The sequence below is a fragment of the Serinus canaria genome, chromosome 2, assembly GCF_022539315.1.
Source record: "Serinus canaria isolate serCan28SL12 chromosome 2, serCan2020, whole genome shotgun sequence".
Classification (NCBI taxonomy): Eukaryota; Metazoa; Chordata; class Aves; order Passeriformes; family Fringillidae; genus Serinus; species Serinus canaria.
Window position 1 is genome coordinate 139756413 of NC_066315.1, and position 18396 is coordinate 139774808.

An 18396-nucleotide genomic window follows, 5' to 3' on the forward strand; every position below is an offset into this window, starting at 1 on the left:
CACCGCTCCCAGCGGGCGGGGTCCTGTGCTGGCCGTGCCGGGGCTCGGAGTGATCATGTGGGACCGCAGCGTGACAGCGGGGTTTCGCTAGGGTGACAGTGTGACCCCCCTTGTATAACCTGTGAGGAGCCCCGCCGTGCTCCTGTGGGGGACCAGGCTGACCCTGAGGGACACCGGGGTGACCATGAGAGATCCTGGCCGAGGAGGGGAGAGCCGTCCCTGGCCCCGATCGGCGTTGGCAGGGCACAGTCCTGCATGTCAGGGTAATTAGATGGCATCATTTTCGGCCTAATTGCGCAGAACAGGTCAGGAGATAATTAGTGACTTTCGGCCGCGTCTGGCAGCTGCGGGCGGATGTTGGGGGCGGAGGGAGGGCCGGGGTAGTTTCTAAAATCACCCCAGAAGCTCCGGACGGCCCCGCCACCGCCCCTCCTCGGCCCCACGTGGTCGCTCCGGGATTAATATCCGAGCCATTTCATACTCTTCTGTGTTTCGTACATCTTTATCTCATCTTTACCTGTGATTGTTTTTTTCCCCCTCCCATAAGGCACCTGCCATATCCCCAGAATCTGTGAAGCTGCCCTGAAAAACTGACCCTGAAGACACCGTGCTCCCGAGCCAGGGCGGCGGGACCCTCTCCCTGCCCCATCACGGCCTCAGCAGCCCTCATGGCACATCCCCTGGATCCCGCATCCCTCTGGAGCCGTGGCACGGACAGAGGGCTGCCGGGGCGAGGCCAGCCCACCCGCGTGCGGGAAGTGTGTCACACGTGGCGCTGCAGCCAGGCACGCACGCAGGTATGGACACCTCGGGCAGGTGCTGCCGCCCCGCCTCTCCTCGGTCAGACCGGCCGGCCCGGCTGCCCCCGGGCCCTGGCCTGTCACCCCGCTGCAACCCGCGCCTCCATCCACCTAATGACACAGCAGAGAGCTGCCACGGGGGCAACGTGACTCCAGAAGCTGCAGCCTGGGAGAAAAAAAAAAAAAAGAAAAAGGAAAAAAAAAAAAAAAGCCTTAAATGTGCACAATCAAGTGATGAGTGTTTGTATTTCTGATGCTTTGAGGCCAGCTCACAACCCTCCCTCCACGTAATATTCAGGATGTTTGGGAAGGGGTATTTTTCTTTTAATAGGATGGCGTAGTCACAAAGCTTTAAAGAAGTAAGTGAGTGAATCGTCTATGGTAATAGCAACATACACTGGATGGGGCACAGTGACGAAGTTCACATCTATTTTTAAGCCTGCCTGGCAGCATGTAGGTGCAGAACAGAGCCCATGACCCTTTTTGCTGTTTTGAAGCCATGGACATGGCTGCTGTCTCTGTTCCAGTTCACCATCAGAGCTGTTTTTCCTCCCTAACGAATACTATGGGAAGACAGAGAAGCCTCAAGCAGTTTTGAAGATTGTGTAATGATGCTTGGGAGCCTACCTGCTTTTGCTTGAGTGCTTTCCTCACTCATATTTCACAGGATGCGACAGGAAGGGAAATACAATCGAATCTGACGGCCGTGGTAAATTTGACTCGAATTCTTCGGACGCCCTGGGGCTGAGGTGGGTGCCTCTCAGATAAGCAATCTAATCAGCTTTGCATTTGTGTCCCATCTGGAAACAGATTGTTGCCGGAGTACACCAGCACCTGAGAAGCAAGCTTCAGGTTCGTTTTGAAGATAATTGTTCAGACAAATTCAGGGAGTGTGAATTTGCCTGTGGTAATAAGATCTCTTTATTTTTATTCATAGTTAATTCGTTCAGCCGAGGCGATTTCATGCCAGAATGCAGTCCTCAAACAAGAAGGACGATTGCACTGCCTATGGCACGCATATGCATGGTGCCTGCTCGGCAGATCGGCTGCTGCGACAAAGAGCCATGAACCACCCCAGACATATGGGCAAGATAAGGAAGAGGCTGGAGGATATCAAGAACCAGTCCCTGAAGTTGACAAAAGTGGATTTCAGCCACAACGAAAGCATAAGATTGGCCACCGACGCCTTCTTGGATGGTGGGACAGACTCTTACCTCGAAACTCTAAGCAAAGAGGGTGAGGTGGATTTCCTCTCCTCGGTGGAAGCTCAGTACATCAAGGATAACGCCCGGGAGTCTTACTATGCACAGGAGTCCCCAGGTGCCGACGGGGCAGCCGCGCCGAAGCAGAACGACGCCGGGTCACTGACTTCGGGGACCTACTTCCCCACCATTTCTGACAGCAGCGAGCCGGCTCTGCTCCACACATGGATTACTGCAGAGAAGCCCTATTTAAAGGAAAAATCCACGGCCACCGTGTATTTCCAAACAGAGAAGAACAGCAACATTAGAGACATCATACGCCGGTACATCCACAAGACCACTCAGGTATGAGGAGAGAATTGTTGTTCCCTCTGCACTCAGTTCTTTCTTGCTCTTACAAACTCAGATGAACGTGGTGGTTCATCCAAGGCAGCCCTGTGCATTGCAGTGTAGCTTTACCCTGCTTTACCCTGTAGCTCTTCACAGAAAATGCCTGTGAAGAGCTGGTTGTTGAATAGAGGTGGTGCTTTTTAAATTTATTTTTTTTTTACTCGGTTACCAAGATTTTTAAGAAAAACCATTCCCTCTTCTTTCTTGTAACCTCCCGTTCACCCAGTGGATTAAATGTGCTGCAGAAAGGGCAGCTTGTCTCTGTCCCTTCTCATGCACCACCCCAGCAGGATGGTTTTATCTGTTCAGACCACTGCACCATTAACGAGAATTAAGCCTAAGTGAGCTCTCAGCCACTAGGAATTGTTCGAGAGGATTTGTGGGAGATGTGGGTGAAGGGGAGGCCAAAGAAAGGCAAGTATTTCTGGTATGTCAGCAGCCATCCCCAGAGGAAGGAAACGATCCAGAAAATAGACCTTTCATCCCTAATATCTTGCCTGTATCAGTTAAAATGTCATGTGGCCTCCATGCAGAGACTCTGCAGCCTTACTTGGCATGTGGGAAAGGTGCAGATGCCTCTGACTACATACAGGTGGTGGAGGCCACAGAGGTGCCAGCCACAAGCCAAAGCCAGGCTGCCCACATTCTGGGAAACTAAGAACTGAGCAGCTGGAGGTGAGACAGAAAACTGATGCCATGTGTGTTCTAGCAGCTCTCTTATTTTCCTGGGAAAAAAAAAAAAAAAAAGATACTTCAGGGCTGTGTTTACCATCATCCAGGAGTTTTGCCCTTATATAAATTCAAAGGAGCAGCAGCAGTTTCACTCAGGAATGGTCAGGAGCCAAGCCAGGATGCCACAGTGCTGCCCAGGAAGACTTCCCAGCCCTCTGGATTCCTTCCACTTTGTTATTCCCCTGCAAGGGCAGGTGCTGGCCCTGATAACACAGAGTGTGAATGGCAGGGGAGAAGGAGCCCCGTTGGCAACTGCTCTCTCAAAGCCTACAAGTGCTTACCACAACAGCAGAATTATAGATCAGTCCTTTTAAGTTGGAGATATCAGAAAGATGTAGAAACTGAAGAAATGTCTCTGGAATAATAAAATAGGTATCAGGTAAAATATCAACCCAGACCAATTTTCTGAAAACCTGCTGGCAAAAAATTGGGAAATGTAATATAAACCCATGGTTCACATGACCTTCTTAATAATCTAATTTACATTATGAGTGTGCTGAAGCGACACTAACAGTGTAAATTTGTGAACTGCTTTTTTAAACACAGTTTTCCAATGGCACCAGTTGCTAGCTATCATCTAGAAAGGATCCATCCTGGATAGTCTAGTATTTGATATATGCATTACAAAATTAAAAAACAGAATAAATACTGTGTTTATGGATGATCTCAAACTGCAAAGGATTGCCAAGGGATGCTACAATTTTAACACATTTGTGGAATTGGTGCAAATCACAAAATGAAATTCGGGCATAAGAAATGAAGAGTACTGGAAGTAAGAGAGGAAGGTCAGGTACAGAAATATAAATTGGGAACAGGTGGTAAAGAGGTGTACCGGAGAGAATAGTCTGGATCTGGGGCATTAACAGGAAGTGTGGATGTGAGATATTGGACATAATTGTGCTTACCTAGCCATGGCAAAGCTCTTTCTGAAGCACAAGGCTTTGGCAGCAGGAGGAAGGTGTGGGATCCTCATTGCTCCACAAATAGTTTGGCTTTGTGAAGAGGACGATGGCTGCACAGGATGTGCCTGGTCTTGTAGGATATCCTCATGGTGGCAAGGGGAATAATCTTGCTGTTAGGTGTGGGCATAGGCTTTGGAGTAAGATTCAGAGCAAGTTGGAAGCAGTTAGTAAGAGAGATCTACAGAGATGCTGTAAAGTTTGTTTTGATTGAAGGTGATATCCCATGAGCACAGTTATCAAAGGTTCCCTCTCCAGTGCAGTTTCCAGTGGAGAAACAAGCACCTCCTGAAGGTAAGTCAGGTAATAGCTGGGCTGAATTGACCCTTTCCATGGGCAATAGCAGACATCAGACAAGACCAGCACTTTCTAGTATGGAACTGGTTTAAAATCACATTTACAGTTCCCTTGATCCACACTGGCTGCAGGCTGTGCATTTAAATGGTTGTCAGGGCTTTTATGCCCAGTCCTGAGACTTTTACAGTATTCTGCCAGTTGTGAACTGGGGAGCATGGATGTGTGATCAAATTCTAACAGTTAGTTTAAAAATAAGTGTTTTAAAAAGTATGGAGCTGTTGGAGTCTATCACCCCATCAACAACAACAGGGTGAAGCTTTTTAAAGCCAGGGCTGTCCAGGTGTAAATCATAAAAGAGAAAGCGTCATCCAGGGATTTTTCTAAATGTGTGTGGCTTATGACACCTAGTGAGCCTTGTGGAAAGGGCTGTGGTCTTTAACTTAGCCACATCCTTGTCATTCTCTGATAAGTATTTCAATATATTTCCTAGTGCTGAAATCTCACCTACAATTTCATGTGTCATCTTGTCATATGTCATGTGTTATATTGGCTTTTTGAGGAATAAAACAATGAGGCAATATGTTTAATCAATTTAATTATTCAGGCACTTCTAGGGGAAAAACCAGAAAAAATATCCACATATAACTAAATATTTGTGTTTATTGGAATGTTTCTTAAACAAATGAGCTACATCACAGTGTCCTCATAGCAACCTTAAGTGATGTAAATTGACTCTGCTAATGCCTCTGCTCTTTTTCTGAAGGTGTTAGCCATTGTGATGGATGTGTTCACAGACACTGAGATTCTCTGTGACCTCCTGGAGGCAGCTAACAAGCGCATGGTCTTTGTCTACCTGCTGCTCGATCACAGCAGTGTAGATCTCTTCTCGGAGATGTGCGACAAGCTGCAGATTTCTGAGGATCTCTTCAAGGTACTGTGGCTCTGTGAAGCTCTTAGGCTGAGAGCTGTCTGCCTAACTGCAGGCACTCTGAGCTAGAAGCATGGTTATGCTAGGGTCAATCCACCTTCTAATTAAAAGGGTGCAGGAGATTTCCTGGGGTAGTGTTAGCACACCCAATTCCTCTTTGAAGATGCCTACATTTTCCCATGGATATTATAGAAATGTAAGGCATTTCCATTAGGTCCCCAGATGAAAGTAATCTTGGCCCTGAAGTCTTAAAACAGGACTTAGATTTCCCTAGTAGAGTTATCTAACATAGGCATTGGAGCTGCTTCTGTTTAATAGCTGTGGTCTGGCAGCCACAGGGACAAGGTGCACAAAACTCTTTTGCATAGCCATAGCTTGGTTGCATTGGGAGGTTTCTGATAAAATGTGTTAAAGCTCTTGTAAATTTTTAACACATTTCTGATGAAATATGTTAAAAGCTCTCAAATTTAGGTGGCTGTTAATTTAATTTACCTTCATCTCTGTCAGAAGGAGCTGGCTTTAAAAGAACCCCTCCTAGGGATTATTTCTGTTGTTGCTTGAGATGCTGTAGAGCTCCTATGGCATCTCCCTGGGGATGGGTGATATTGCAGAGGCCACAGACCTCTGGAATGGCAGCTGTGGGCACACAGGAGGCCTGAGGGCATCTTACACATACACCAGACACCTGGTTTTCAACAGCTGAATTCCATCCCAAATTTATAAAGAAGCTGAAATTAATAATGCAGGTTCATAAGTGTTTGCATGCCTGTAAACCCTCACTCTGAAGGAGAGTGTGTCCTTGCACGTGTGTCCTTGCAGGCCCAGATGGATTGGAGGAGGAGAGGTTTTGTCCTGCTGTGTCATAGCACATGCAGTGTAAATCAAAAGAGTATACAGCTACAGCAGATTGTGCCTGGGGTGTCAGTGGAAGGCAACAGGCTGCTCCCAGCTATGGACACATCCTCACACAACTCCATTTGGCTGAGGTAGGGTCAGTTACTGTCACACAGCTCAGCTCCACCTGCATGAGCTTCCAGGCAGTTTTATATCCCCAGAGAAACAAGTAACCCCTGGCAAGTGGCTAGGTTAGAAACCTTGGCTCGGTTTCTTCTGGACACAAACCTTCAAACATCACATCAGAATCCATAAAGAACTGACTTTGGGGCAGTGAAGAGCTAAACTGGGGGAAGAGGGCCCTCCCTGTCTGGTATTTTATTAAAAAGGCATGTCATTCTCTCAATTTTATTTTTATTTACAGAATATTTCAGTCCGCAGTGTTACTGGAGAGGTTTACTGTGCCAAGTCAGGCAGGAAATTTTCAGGAAAAATTCAAGAAAAATTTCTTATCTCTGACTGGAGATATGTGCTCTCAGGATCTTACAGGTGAGATAAGCCATTGCACTTCATCTCTAGGTACTCTTGTAGGATTTTTAATACTTCTTCCCAAAAAAAGTGACATGGAAATCTTTGTAAGGTAAGAAGCTTTTGTTTAACAAAAAGCACCTCATGTTTTCAAATATGTGCCATTTTTCCAGAATCTACTTAACTGGCTTTAAAGCTGTTCTTAGTTCTTAATGGAGCATAGGTTTTAATTTAAATGTTCAGAAACTAATGTAAACAACTTTGCCAGTGCAGCCCTGGGGCAAAGCTAGAAAGGTGTACAGCTTAATATTATGCTTTCCTCATTGTTAGGGTTCTCAAGTGTTGTGATCATGAGACATGATACATTTCTGTCTCCCTCAGGATCCCTTAATTAGCATATGTCACTCAGCTTATCTGAGGATTTGTTCTTCATATGACAAATTTAGTGATTAAAGGTAAAACAGAAATACTTCAGAGACTTACTGTTTTTTCCATGTGTTTCATTAACAGGTAGGCAGTATATATCTATGTAACTGCTGTACCTTTGTTTTTTCTCTTTTTAAAAATTTTCTTTCTTTGTTTGTTTGTTTTGTTTGTGCTGCTATAATTATTTCAGGTAGTGGATATAGCATCTCAACAACTGGATTTTTAAGTAAGATCCTAGATCCTCTGGTCAGGGAATTTCAGGAGGCTGAGCTTGCATCAAATAAATGAAGTTTCTGAGCATCATGGCTACATAGATATGTTTCACAAATGACCAAGTGTATCCTAGAAATCCAGGTACAAAAATACAAGAGGTGATTATTTAATTTAAAAGATGCGATTATTTTTCTTAATCCCAGTTTACGATTTGGAAGCTTAAATGCCTCTGGTCTGATAAAACTGTGCCACCAGGAAGTTTACAGAACTACAGTAATGAAGGAAAAAATGAATTTGTGGGGATGGGCTGCAGGAGCTCAGATGTACACTAACACAGGCACCCACTTTTCATTCCATTTTCAAATGAACCACCAGAAAAACTCAGTGGACACTCAGCGTTGGGGTTTTTTTATTGACTGTTCTTTTGTTTTCTTGTTATTTTGGGTGTTCTTTAATCCCTGGTCAAAGATGTGTTAAAATCCAACAAAAGACTTGTATAGAGTGGAAGTGAAAGACATGTAGGAGAAGGATAGAAGAAGATCTATTTTCTTTGATCAAGAAGCTTCCTTTTGGCTTCTCTTTCAATACTAAAAACACCTGAAGTCCTGTGCAGTCATTTCTTTCTCTACTGCTGTTGAATACTTTCTAATCTCAAGTACCTTGTCAAACTATGTAATTCCATATCTAGCTCACAAACAGAGAGGGTGGTGAGGAACAAATGTATTTAAAACTATGAAAAACTATTTAACTTCAGCACGTTCAGCACCAGTTTGCAATTCCTATGGGTTATAGCTGGCTATCAGTTTATGTGGCATTTCTTGCTAGCTCTCACTTGATTAACATGAAAGATTTTTGTTATGTCTAAATCTTATCCACCAACCTCTTCAGGTCTAAACAAGAATGATGTTAAGTGAAACAGACTCAAACTCTTCTGCAATGATCTGTTGGAAATCACATTGGAGTAGATCTTAAAACTGATACAAAGATTTTAAAATACAACACCAAATTTCACCAAAGTGCTGAGCTCTGCATGATTGTTGTAATAGTGGTGGGGGGAACAGACTGAGGAAATAAAATAGCCCTTCAGGACATACTCTCAATTTTTATTGCCAGTGTCTGTGGTGAGGGGTTGGAATGCAGTATTTCTTTTTCTGTCTCTGTGTCACTCTACCTCATCCTATGGTAACTGTTATTCCATTTCTTAAATGACTTTGAAATTAGATAGTGCATGAGCTCAGCGTTCCTAAAGAAGGCAAAATGAAAGCAGCAGCAAGCACAGACCTTGATCCCCATGGGCAGCTGAGTTCTCCCTGGCTGCCAGTCTGAAAACCACTGGCCTCTTCAGAGTCAGCATCTAACAGCTGACAGGGACATGCTTTGCCAGGAGCATCACTTCAGGTGGGCAGGTTTGTCCCACACAGGTTATCCCCCAGCAGGCAACACAAACATCTGGGGTAACCCAAACCTGAGCCCAGTCCGTCCTTCCTTCCATTTCAGATTCCATGGGTGTTGTGCTGTGTGTTGCTGCAGCACTGCAAACACAGGGATGAGAACATCCCTATTGAACTGCAGCTCCAGCAGTGCAGAGGACACCCAGTATAAAACAAGTCCTGTGCTGAATAGGAGAGGTGGGATTTGATTGAGAACATCATAAATGAGAGGGTCTGTAACAGGACATAGGACAAAGCCCTGGAAAGATGGCTTGAGCAGTATCTATCTGTGTTGGCCCCAAGCCAGGCATCATTTCTTTGTGCCTTCTCTTCTTCTGATGGGCCTCACCCAAAAAAAACTGGGAGAAAAGTGATCCCTTTGGGCAGTTGGTGACAATAACAGACTTCTCTGAACCTGTCCCAAAAGAGCACTCAGAATTGTAAACTAAGAAGCAAAATAAGGCCTAAAACCAACACAATGCATTTTCTCTTAGAATTAAGCCAATGAAAACCTGTTAAGTCTTTTATGCCAAGTTCTATTTTGTTCTCCAGCAAAGTACACAGGCTGTAAATTGCTGTGACTCACTACACAACAAGTCCACAAGTGTTTGACTATAATCACAAAGATCTTACCTTGTAACTTTGAGCTGACCCATTTGCCATCAGTTCTTGGAGAATCTCTGGGCTATTCATTTGACCTTTCTCTGTTTGCAAGGGCTACAGGTAAAATCAATGACCCACAAACTAGTATCTGTCTGTTAGGTACTCCAGGAAGATACATGTGGGAGTAAATTATCAAAACTGGGCAGAACAGGTTTTTTCCTCTGATTCTGTTAGGCTTTTAACAGCCATTTACAATAATTGATTTTTATTTCTGTCTAAATTTTCTTTTATAAACTAGATGTATCTCTAGCACATAAAGTATATGCATGATACTTTAGACCTCAGCCCTTTCATGAGTTTGTAACCTTCAATATAGATATCCTAGAAAAATTGTGTGCATTTTAAATTTATTCCTGACCTATTGTCTCTTTAACAGTTAGATAAGGATATGCAAAGGTTTAGAGGGTACTGCTCATAATAAAGGCAATGTTGAGCTGGCACAGCAGATGTTACACACCCAGCAGGGAGTTAGCTTGCTCTTTACCTTGGCTCCCAAGGCTTTGTCCATGTTTAGAATGATTTGAGCACAGTGGATGAGAAATACCTGAGTTTTAGTAACTTACTATGCGTTTTCATGTCCAGTCATAAAATGTACAGTATAAATTGCATGGGTGCCCAGTGGCATTGAACTACTGATTTCTTCGCTCCTCCCCCTGCTCCTGAAGCAACAGTATAAAATCACTGTATACCTTAAACCCAACCCTCCTTTGGAATGCTCTGGACAAGCAGATGTAAATTGTCTTACTGCCTCACTATCAGCTCAGGCTGTCAGTGCCACTGAGGAGTTTTATCAAAACATGACAAGATTTTAAGTGCACACACCTACAGCCAAATCTGGCTCTCAGCAGCCCTTGTGCAAATCCAGCGTAGCTAATAAAGTCATGCAGGAATAACCATGGCAGAGTTTTGCCAACACAGAATAATTTCAGGTTCCCATCCACCACTGCTCTGAATCCTCTGCTGCACAGCTCAAGCCCTGGTCAGTTCAGGGAGTAATTACATTTCATTCTCTCAACTATGCTCATTTTATTGGTGCTGCTGCTGCTCAGACACGGCAGCCTGCACAACACAATCAAGCTGGCTTGTGGTTTTATAAAAGCACAAATTTATGTTTGCTGAGTGGATTAGGGAAGCACATAAAAGAAAAATAATTTAAAAGCTGTGGGTTATCCTAAGGTGTGTCTCTGAACTACCAGGATTAAAACTATTGTGGTGTTTCTCCCTTACTTTATACCAAAGTATTACATTTATTTTTGGAAATGCTGTAGGAAATATTTGTAATTTCATTTTCTCTGTAGTGAGGAAAACAAGCATTTGTCAGGTGTGGCAGCTTCCTTTGTGGTATGGGACGTGACAGGAAGGTTGGGTTTTTAAGTGTTTCTCTTGACCAATGCAGAAAGATCATGGAAAAATTAAAACAAAGGATGGTTCTTTTTTCCTAGTCTTTATGATGACACTTGGAGTGGCTGGGAGTTACCAAGTGGAATAGCATGCTGCAGGGTACAAGGTACAATTTATGTGTGTGCAGATAAGACGTGGCAAGACCTAAATTTAAGCATTGTGCATGGCAGAGAGGTCCCCAAAAGAGGGGTCTAAACTCCTTTCCATGGAACATCCACCCATACCTTGGGTATTGTATCTGACATTTATCCGTGCAGTGGATCTGGATCACCACTCCCTTCAGGAGGTTGCATAACGTTGCAAGGTTTCTTGAAGGTTTTAGAGGCAGCTGCAATAACAAAGATTGATCCAAGTTAAAGAGCACTGATGTGAACTGACCTGAAATTCAACTTCGACACCATCTTCATCCTGTGTTTAGACAAGAAGCTTCAGCAGTAAAACACATTTGCCTATCGCATCACCCCTGCGGGGGATCTGCCGTTCCTGATGGCCGGCGTTAACTCTAACCCTTACCTTGTCTCTTCTTCCAGCTTCACGTGGCTGTGTGGCCAGGTTCACCGCAACCTCCTCTCCAAGTTCACGGGCCAGGTTGTGGAGCTGTTTGACGAGGAGTTCCGGCACCTGTACGCGCTGTCCAAGCCCGTGCGGGGCCCCAAGACGCCGCCGCGCAGCCTCCCCTTCCTGTTCAGCCGGAGCTGGGCCCCCCCGCGCAGCCTCCCCTACAGCGACGAGGGCAGCGCCAACACCCTCTCCGACTTCAGCAGCCTCTCAGCTGGGAGCCCCCACCAGAGCAGGCAGACCCCCAGAACGCTCATGTTCAACAGCAACTTCAGCCCCCAGTCACCTCTCCAGCGAGTCAATTCCTTCCACAGCTATGTCTCGTTCACTCCCCCGCCTCCACAGAAGGCCATCCAGCCTAACTACTATCAGCCACAGTACATGGCCGAAAACGCCACAGTTCCCTATAACAACGTGAACATTTACAGACCTATAAGGCTCAGGCAAGAGGAACCGAACAGGACAGGGTTAAGCTCATCCTGGAGATGCCTCCACAAAGCTAACCTGTTTGCATAATAACCACCTTGTTTGGAAATCCAAGTAAATGTAGTGAGGACCTGTTTTGCAATCACTTGTGTACTGATGAATATAGAAATTCTGTATAATACAAATGAGGATGATTTCAAGCCTCTTGTTTTGCTGCTTATGGATGCTTCATTTCCCTGATTGAAAAGCCAAGGCTGCTAACGTGTGAACCTCAGGTGCATCAGGATCCCAGGAAGAACACATCTGAATAGTGCTGCTCACAGTACAACACTGCTGCTGTCACCCGCCCCTGGCGGCATATTTGTCTACCAGAAGGACAGTAACTGTTTTTCTTATGTCCAGGCAACTGAAGGGGGTAATGCACAGTTTACTACTATGCATTTTATGCACTTGAATAAGGAGACTGAAGGCTGCTATTTCTGTGGCATACAGAGACAAAGCTGGCAGCAGCAGGATACCTTTCTGCTCTCATCAAACTTTAATCTTGGTTGATGGGGGACTGTCTTTGGGCTGGCAGGGAAGCACAGGTCCTGCCACAGCGCTTAGAGCTCTCTCTGCTTGAGCTGCACAGCAAGGACTGCTGTTCCCAAGGATTCTTAGGAAGGGGCCTGGTACCCTTGAAACGGACTGAGACCGACAGTTCCGGCTGTGGAAGACACATTCACCCCAGGTTCAGTTCCACTAATCAGCAACATGGGTGTGTCCCAGCACACCTGGTTACAAACCTCCAATCCTACCAGCTCAGGGCAACTTTCCTTATGCAGAGCAGCTGTGAAGGTTCAGACTGGAAAATGAAGCTGAGTTAAAGAAGCAAAGTCCTACTAGTAACACACCAGAACTGAGTTCCAATTAATTTAATTGTACATGGATCTTTGAAATCCTTTCTGTGGTCATCTGATTGAACGTGAAGTTAGAGATACCACCGAGTTCTTCATGGCCTCTAATTTTTAAAGATAAACTGGGTGTCTGTAGTGCCCATGGACTGGAGTTACAAAGGGAGTTACAGAGGTTCAGCAGCTTGAACCAAACCAGAAAAACTTTCTGCCAAATAACCCATGAAAACTAAGGAAGTTTCTGTAAGCATAAGTAAGGAAATTCATGAAACAAAGGATTTCCATCCAAAGTTACCAAGATGCCTAACAGCTGTTGATTTATCAGTAGATTTTTTTGTTCCACACTTGCTTTGTATTGTTTTTCATATGCCTCCAACAGAAAACGGAACTGTAAACACGTTTGCTCTTCTGGCCTGTTTTCCCTGACTTCTCACCTGCTCAAAAAGGAATACAGTTTAATTATGTAGACTGTGGATGATGATAACTGTATGCAGGTGAAGAGGTTTCTCATCCTTGGAAGAGCAATCATGTTGGCATACCTATAAAGTTTAAAGAACATTATGAAAGGTACAGGATGGACACATCCTGCTCTAGCTTCAGTATGGGTGTTTTTTCCAATAATACCAAATTTTGGAGTCCATAATAATAGTAACTATTGCATATAATTGTAAATTCTGTACATAGCAACATTTTTTGGATTCCTCAGGGAGAAGGGAAATTTGATTTTCATTCCTATGATAATTCTACTTAATTATCTGAATATAGCAACCATTCAAATAAAAGAGAATACTTTTTTCTTCATATTCTGTTGTCTGTCCTGTATTGCTTATTCTATTATCTTTCAAGAGCTGAATGAGTCCCACGCAGTCAAAGCCCAGATGAAGAAGAAACATATTTTGTTTCTTCTGAAATCAGCAGGAACAGAATTAAGGTGTCCAAAGAGACTAATTAAGATTTTCCTTCTAAATGTGGTTCATTTCTGAGCCCCCCTGTTGGGGCCCAGCTGGCGTGGTACAGAGGGGGATGTGGGTAGAAGTTTGTAGACCTTGATTTCCTCAGGCCATGTGAAGTCCATGAAGGAGCTCTTTTCACCTCTGTGGGGCAAGACAGTTTGCCTACAAAAGTTTTGGAGATCATAGTTAATGAAAAGTAGGTAGGGGTCAAGCTAATAATCCAGAAGGACCACTGTGAGTTAATTTCAGCTGGATCAGGAAAACAGCTTGTGTTGGTTCAGACAACATCTGAACTTGAACATCAAGTGAATGAAATTTCAGTTTTGATGGAAAACACTCAGTTTACAATATCAGCAATGAGTTATGCTAAAAATCCTAACAGGTCACCTGCAACTTTGTGATAAAGGGACACGTTCCTAGGCAGCTGCAGAAACGGTCAGGAAGGCCATGGCAGGTGCTGACCTGCCCTGTCCATCTGCGGCAAGGGAAGGGCTCCGATGAACTCGGCTACCACACTGTGCACCCTCCCCAGGTCTGAGGATGACAGCAAGCTGAGTGCTGCAGGTGAGTCACTTGAGGGAAGGGATGTTGTCCAGAGGGAGCTGGACAGGCTGGAGGCCCACGTGGGCCCCATCAAGTTCAGCAAGGCCAAGTGCAAGATCCTGCACCTGGGCTGGGGCAATCCACAGTACCTCTGCAGAGCAGGGGGTGAACGGATTGAGAGCAGCCCAGAGGAGAAGCTGGGAATACTGAAGGGTTTATTGGACATGAGCTGTCACTGTGCACACACAGCCCAGAAAGCCAAATGTGCCCTGGGCAGCATCCAAAGCCCCATGGGCAGCAGAGCCAGGGAGGGGATTCTGCCCCTCTGCTTTGGTCACTCTCCGTAGAGACTCAGGTTCTCATCTGAGCTTTGCTGAGAGGTCCATTGGATTCCCCTGCTGCCCTCCTATTTTGTCCTATTTTGAAGGAAGATGATCTAGGTGGGGCTAAAAATCTTCAATAAAGGTAGCCTATACCAACCTCCAGATTATCTACAGAAGTGAATTTCTAATTAAAAGTGATTTTTTGGGGGATGTTTAAACTTTTTTAGAGTGGAAGGACCCGTGGAGAGCAGCAGGGGCCTCCAGCTGGTCCCAGCAAAGCCCAGGTGAGGCCTCAGAGCACTCTGGAGGTCAATTAAGTCCCCATGTGGGCCTGAGAAAAGCTCCAGGGCTTTCTGGAGGGCAATTCTGCCATGTCAGAGCACCACTGGTGGTGACAGCGATGAGGACACTCCTGTCAGGGCTGGTTCTGTGCATGCCCTCACCATGGGGAGCACAGAGCAGGCAAGTGCCACTGCCCAAGGGACTTTCATGCACCAGGAAAGGAGGTTTTGCAGGGCCCAGGAACCCACAGCTGCTCCAAGATTCACACCCTGGCACTAAGCTGGATGAATAGGCTGGGCTTGGCCAGGGTTTTCCAAAGTGTCCCCGTGTCCCTTCCCCAGCCAGAACTAGCCCTGCAGGTCTTTCAGCTGTTGTGCTGGTGTCCTGTGAGCAAGTGCTGCCCATTAAGGTGGTTTGGAATGTGCATCCTGGTGCCTGGACATACAACTCCCTCCGGATCCCACCAGCAACTGCTGCTCACGCTGGAGGCACCCAGAGGAGCCTGTGCTCCAGGACATTCCCTGTGCTTGCTGCCTGTGAACCTGGGAACATTTCACTGATTGTTTCTTCCACAGGCTGCTTCCAGTACCTGGGACTTCACCTGACTTCCATGACTTCAAGTATCATGGAGAATGGCTTGGTAACTACACCAGCCATTCCCTCAGGACTCTAGGACACATCTCACCACAGACTCAGGTATGTTCAGGTTCCTCAGGTGCTCTTAACCCTGATCTTCTCTTACAGTAGGAGGGACTTTGTTTCCCCAGTCCCTGCCTTGAGAGCCATCGACTCAAGAGGTGTAAGAGGAGAGGTTGCCAGGGAAAACTGAGACAGAAAATTCATTGAATACTTCAGCCTTCTCCGTGTCCATTGTTATCAGTTTGCCAGTTCTTCCACAGGCTGCTTTTTTTTTCCCTTCGTGACACAGACAGTTCCCTGGTCTTACCCTGTTATTCCTCCTGGAAAACAAAGACCATCCATCCAGGTGTTATTCCTCCCTCAGCCATTGCACACCACACTCCTTCTCCTTTTCCAGGACCCTCACTAGGCCTGCCAACTGCACCCCCATTCCTGGGGAGGTGATAGAGCAACAGATCTTGGAAATTGTTTCCAATTTGTCCTGTGATGGACAAGAAGGTGATGTGGAATAGTGAGCAGGTATGAAGCAATTCTGCCTTACAATGTATCCCACAGGAGGCAGGGAGTTCAACTGACTCATATCAGAGGAACTTCCCCAGGGCCAGTGCTTGGAAGGTCTCTCCTCCAGCATTCCAGCCACTCATCCTGACACAGAATTACATCCAGCTTGATGGGAGTCCTGAAGTACTGTCCATTTTCTTCTAGTTTTCCAGAATTTCTGTCACCAGTGAACCCCAGTGACTGAACCTCCAGTGACTGATGCTGTCCCCAGTTTCAGTACCTTCCCAGGGAGTGTGGATCCTGCAAGGACAATCAGGAGAACTCAGCCAGTACTGGCTGGGTCATATGCCATCACCTCAGTCACCAGGTGGGGAGCCCACAGGGTCCTACCTGGGCTCCCAGATTACTATCAAAATGGGTTTGCTTGCATTTTTCATCTAGCTTGTGTATGTGTACCAGAAAAAAGGCAGGAGAAGTTGGTACTACCTAAAACCCCTCTGCTACTGCCAGCAATAAAGGTGCCTATATGCTGGGAGCACAAGCAGGACTCCATGTCACAACCCTATTTTTTCTCTATTAAACTGCCTTCATTGTGAACCACAGATCTTTTTTCTATCCATCTCATTTCCTCCTTCCCTGTGTTGCTGGGGGGGCAGGGGGTGATAGAGCATTGGGGTGGGCACCTGGCAGTAGGCCAAGGTCAACCCAGTGACAGGATGACAGGTTTTAATTTGAAAGAGGGTAGATTTAGACTGGGTACAAGCATGGTGAGGCACTGGAACAGGTTGCCCAGAGAAGTTATGGATGCCCCATCACTGGCAGTGTTCAAGGTCAGGTTGGATGGGGCTTTAAGCAACCTGGTCAAGTGGAAAGTTCCCTGCCAACCCCCCAGGCAGGAAGGCTGGAACTGGATGACCTTTGAAGTTCCCTTCCAACCAGAATCGTTGGGTGATTCTGTGATGAAAACTGTGTTAACGTTACTCATTACAGCGCTAATGCAGTCCCTCACCTCAAAGCCAGCAGCAAACACTCAATGGCAAGACACATAATGGTGTCTGCACACAGCAATCATTCCAGGAGTGTCAGAACCAGCAGCAGAGGGTCCTTCCCAAAGCACCTGTACCACGAACAAGTGTTAAAATAACACAATCAAATCTCAGTAAGTGTTAGTGGATTCTCACCTGCAATTTGAAATACTAAAATTTGCTGTTTAACTCAGAATGGAGTAGTGATGCATGTACTAATACCAACAATAATATAAAAGCCAAATCATGAAGAAATCTATTACAGGCAGATGTAAAATTATGCAGAAGGTAGAGGCAACAATGAAGCATTCAATGCAAAATGGAAATGCAAAGCCCCTCTAGAGACATGATCAGAAACAGAAAACTGGAGTTAGAAGAGGCACAAAAAAGGGAGAGGCAGGCCAAAACAGGAAGAAATGAAGTAGCTGAGATGAGAGATAGCCAGGCAAAAATGGGACAAAGGAACATTTTATAGCCCCAGTGCAATGAACACTGGCTATTTGGAACCGTAACTATGTGACACATTCAGAACAGCATTCATCTTCTTTCCTTTGCAGTATTAAAATCAACATTTTTGCTTTATTATTATGTTTTAGAAAATACTGCCTTCTCTTAAGAGCTACCACTTGTCTAATTCCTGGAACCAGTGGGGAGTTAACCTTTGTGTTCCCAGCTTAAGTGACAATGTCAAGTCAAACAATCTGGACAGACAACAAAAAGTTTCCAAATCACCTTGGCTAGCTGCTATGTATTTTGGACATCTCAGTCACAAAATGACAACGTTTGGCAAGTATTTAATTTGCTGCTAAAACAGTTCCAATGCTATTTGTGAAGCCAAATAATTTGGTGAGTTTCCATTAAATGTCTATACAGACGTGGTCCCATAAAAGCTGTGTTCTGATGTCCTAACAGCTGGGACAAAACAAATTACAGCCTTTTTATGTGGCTACTCATGACCTCTAGTTCAAGAAGAAAGTGGGAGATGTCCACGTTTCATTTTTTTGCTGACATATTTAGCATTATGCTTTCCACATTTGCTGTCTTTGCTGTAAGATTCTCCTGTTGATGCCAACATTGTAATTAATTTACGACACATTGTGGACAGTCTCTTCTGAAGAATTACAACACCTCTGAGTCTTAAAAGCATCCCCAGCCCTTCAAGCGGGCTTCATGGCCACCTGACTGCAGCGCTGCACAAAGGCACAGCAAAGTGCCGCCTAGCAAAGCTCACGCATGACTAAACCCAATCTCTGTGGAACCTGATGAGTGCAGCAGTGCTCACCCAAGGGACCTGCCAAGTCATAGTCTTTCGTAACCAGCTGCCCAGGATGTGCTTCAATCACACTAACTCACCAAACTATCACAAGTAATTTGACATGGCTGAAGGCAATATTCCATTTTTCTGGAGAAGTTTCAGTCAGCTTAGCAGAGGGCTAAACCACACCAAGGG

The 18396-nt window shown here is 45.3% G+C and overlaps 1 protein-coding gene and 1 long non-coding RNA gene across 4 annotated transcripts; both read left to right on the plus strand.

Moving 5' to 3' along the window:
* Positions 1-49: 49 nt before the first annotated feature.
* On the plus strand, positions 50-13481 carry FAM83A (family with sequence similarity 83 member A). 3 transcript variants are annotated; one of them, XM_018913555.2, is made up of 8 exons: positions 50-263; positions 548-797; positions 1468-1509; positions 1611-1652; positions 1738-2347; positions 5144-5311; positions 6567-6691; positions 11334-13481. In XM_018913555.2, exons 5-8 carry the CDS (start codon positions 1772-1774, stop codon positions 11875-11877), a joined length of 1413 nt encoding a protein of 470 aa, XP_018769100.2. In that variant the 5' UTR covers positions 50-263; positions 548-797; positions 1468-1509; positions 1611-1652; positions 1738-1771; the 3' UTR covers positions 11878-13481. The 3 variants fall into 3 exon arrangements, with proteins under 3 accessions (XP_018769100.2, XP_018769092.2, XP_009086182.2); XM_018913547.3 differs by lacking the exons at positions 50-263; positions 548-797; positions 1611-1652 and having other exon boundaries at positions 1420-1549; XM_009087934.3 differs by lacking the exons at positions 50-263; positions 548-797; positions 1468-1509 and having other exon boundaries at positions 1523-1652.
* A 1669-nt stretch (positions 13482-15150) lies between these two features.
* On the plus strand, positions 15151-16523 carry LOC108962128 (uncharacterized). The gene is made up of 2 exons (XR_001990645.3): positions 15151-15477; positions 16126-16523. It is a non-coding gene; the product is annotated as an uncharacterized LOC108962128 (long non-coding RNA).
* Positions 16524-18396: the final 1873 nt, after the last annotated feature.

Excerpts from the sequence above, each read along its gene's own strand:
- FAM83A (XM_018913555.2), top strand. The coding sequence starts at position 1,772 with ATGCAGTCCTCAAACAAGAAGGACGATTGCACTGCCTATGGCACGCAT. Across the intron at positions 2,348-5,143 it reads ACATCCACAAGACCACTCAG|GTGTTAGCCATTGTGATGGA; the intron begins GTATGAGGAGAG and ends CTTTTTCTGAAG. Across the intron at positions 5,312-6,566 it reads TTTCTGAGGATCTCTTCAAG|AATATTTCAGTCCGCAGTGT; the intron begins GTACTGTGGCTC and ends TTTTATTTACAG.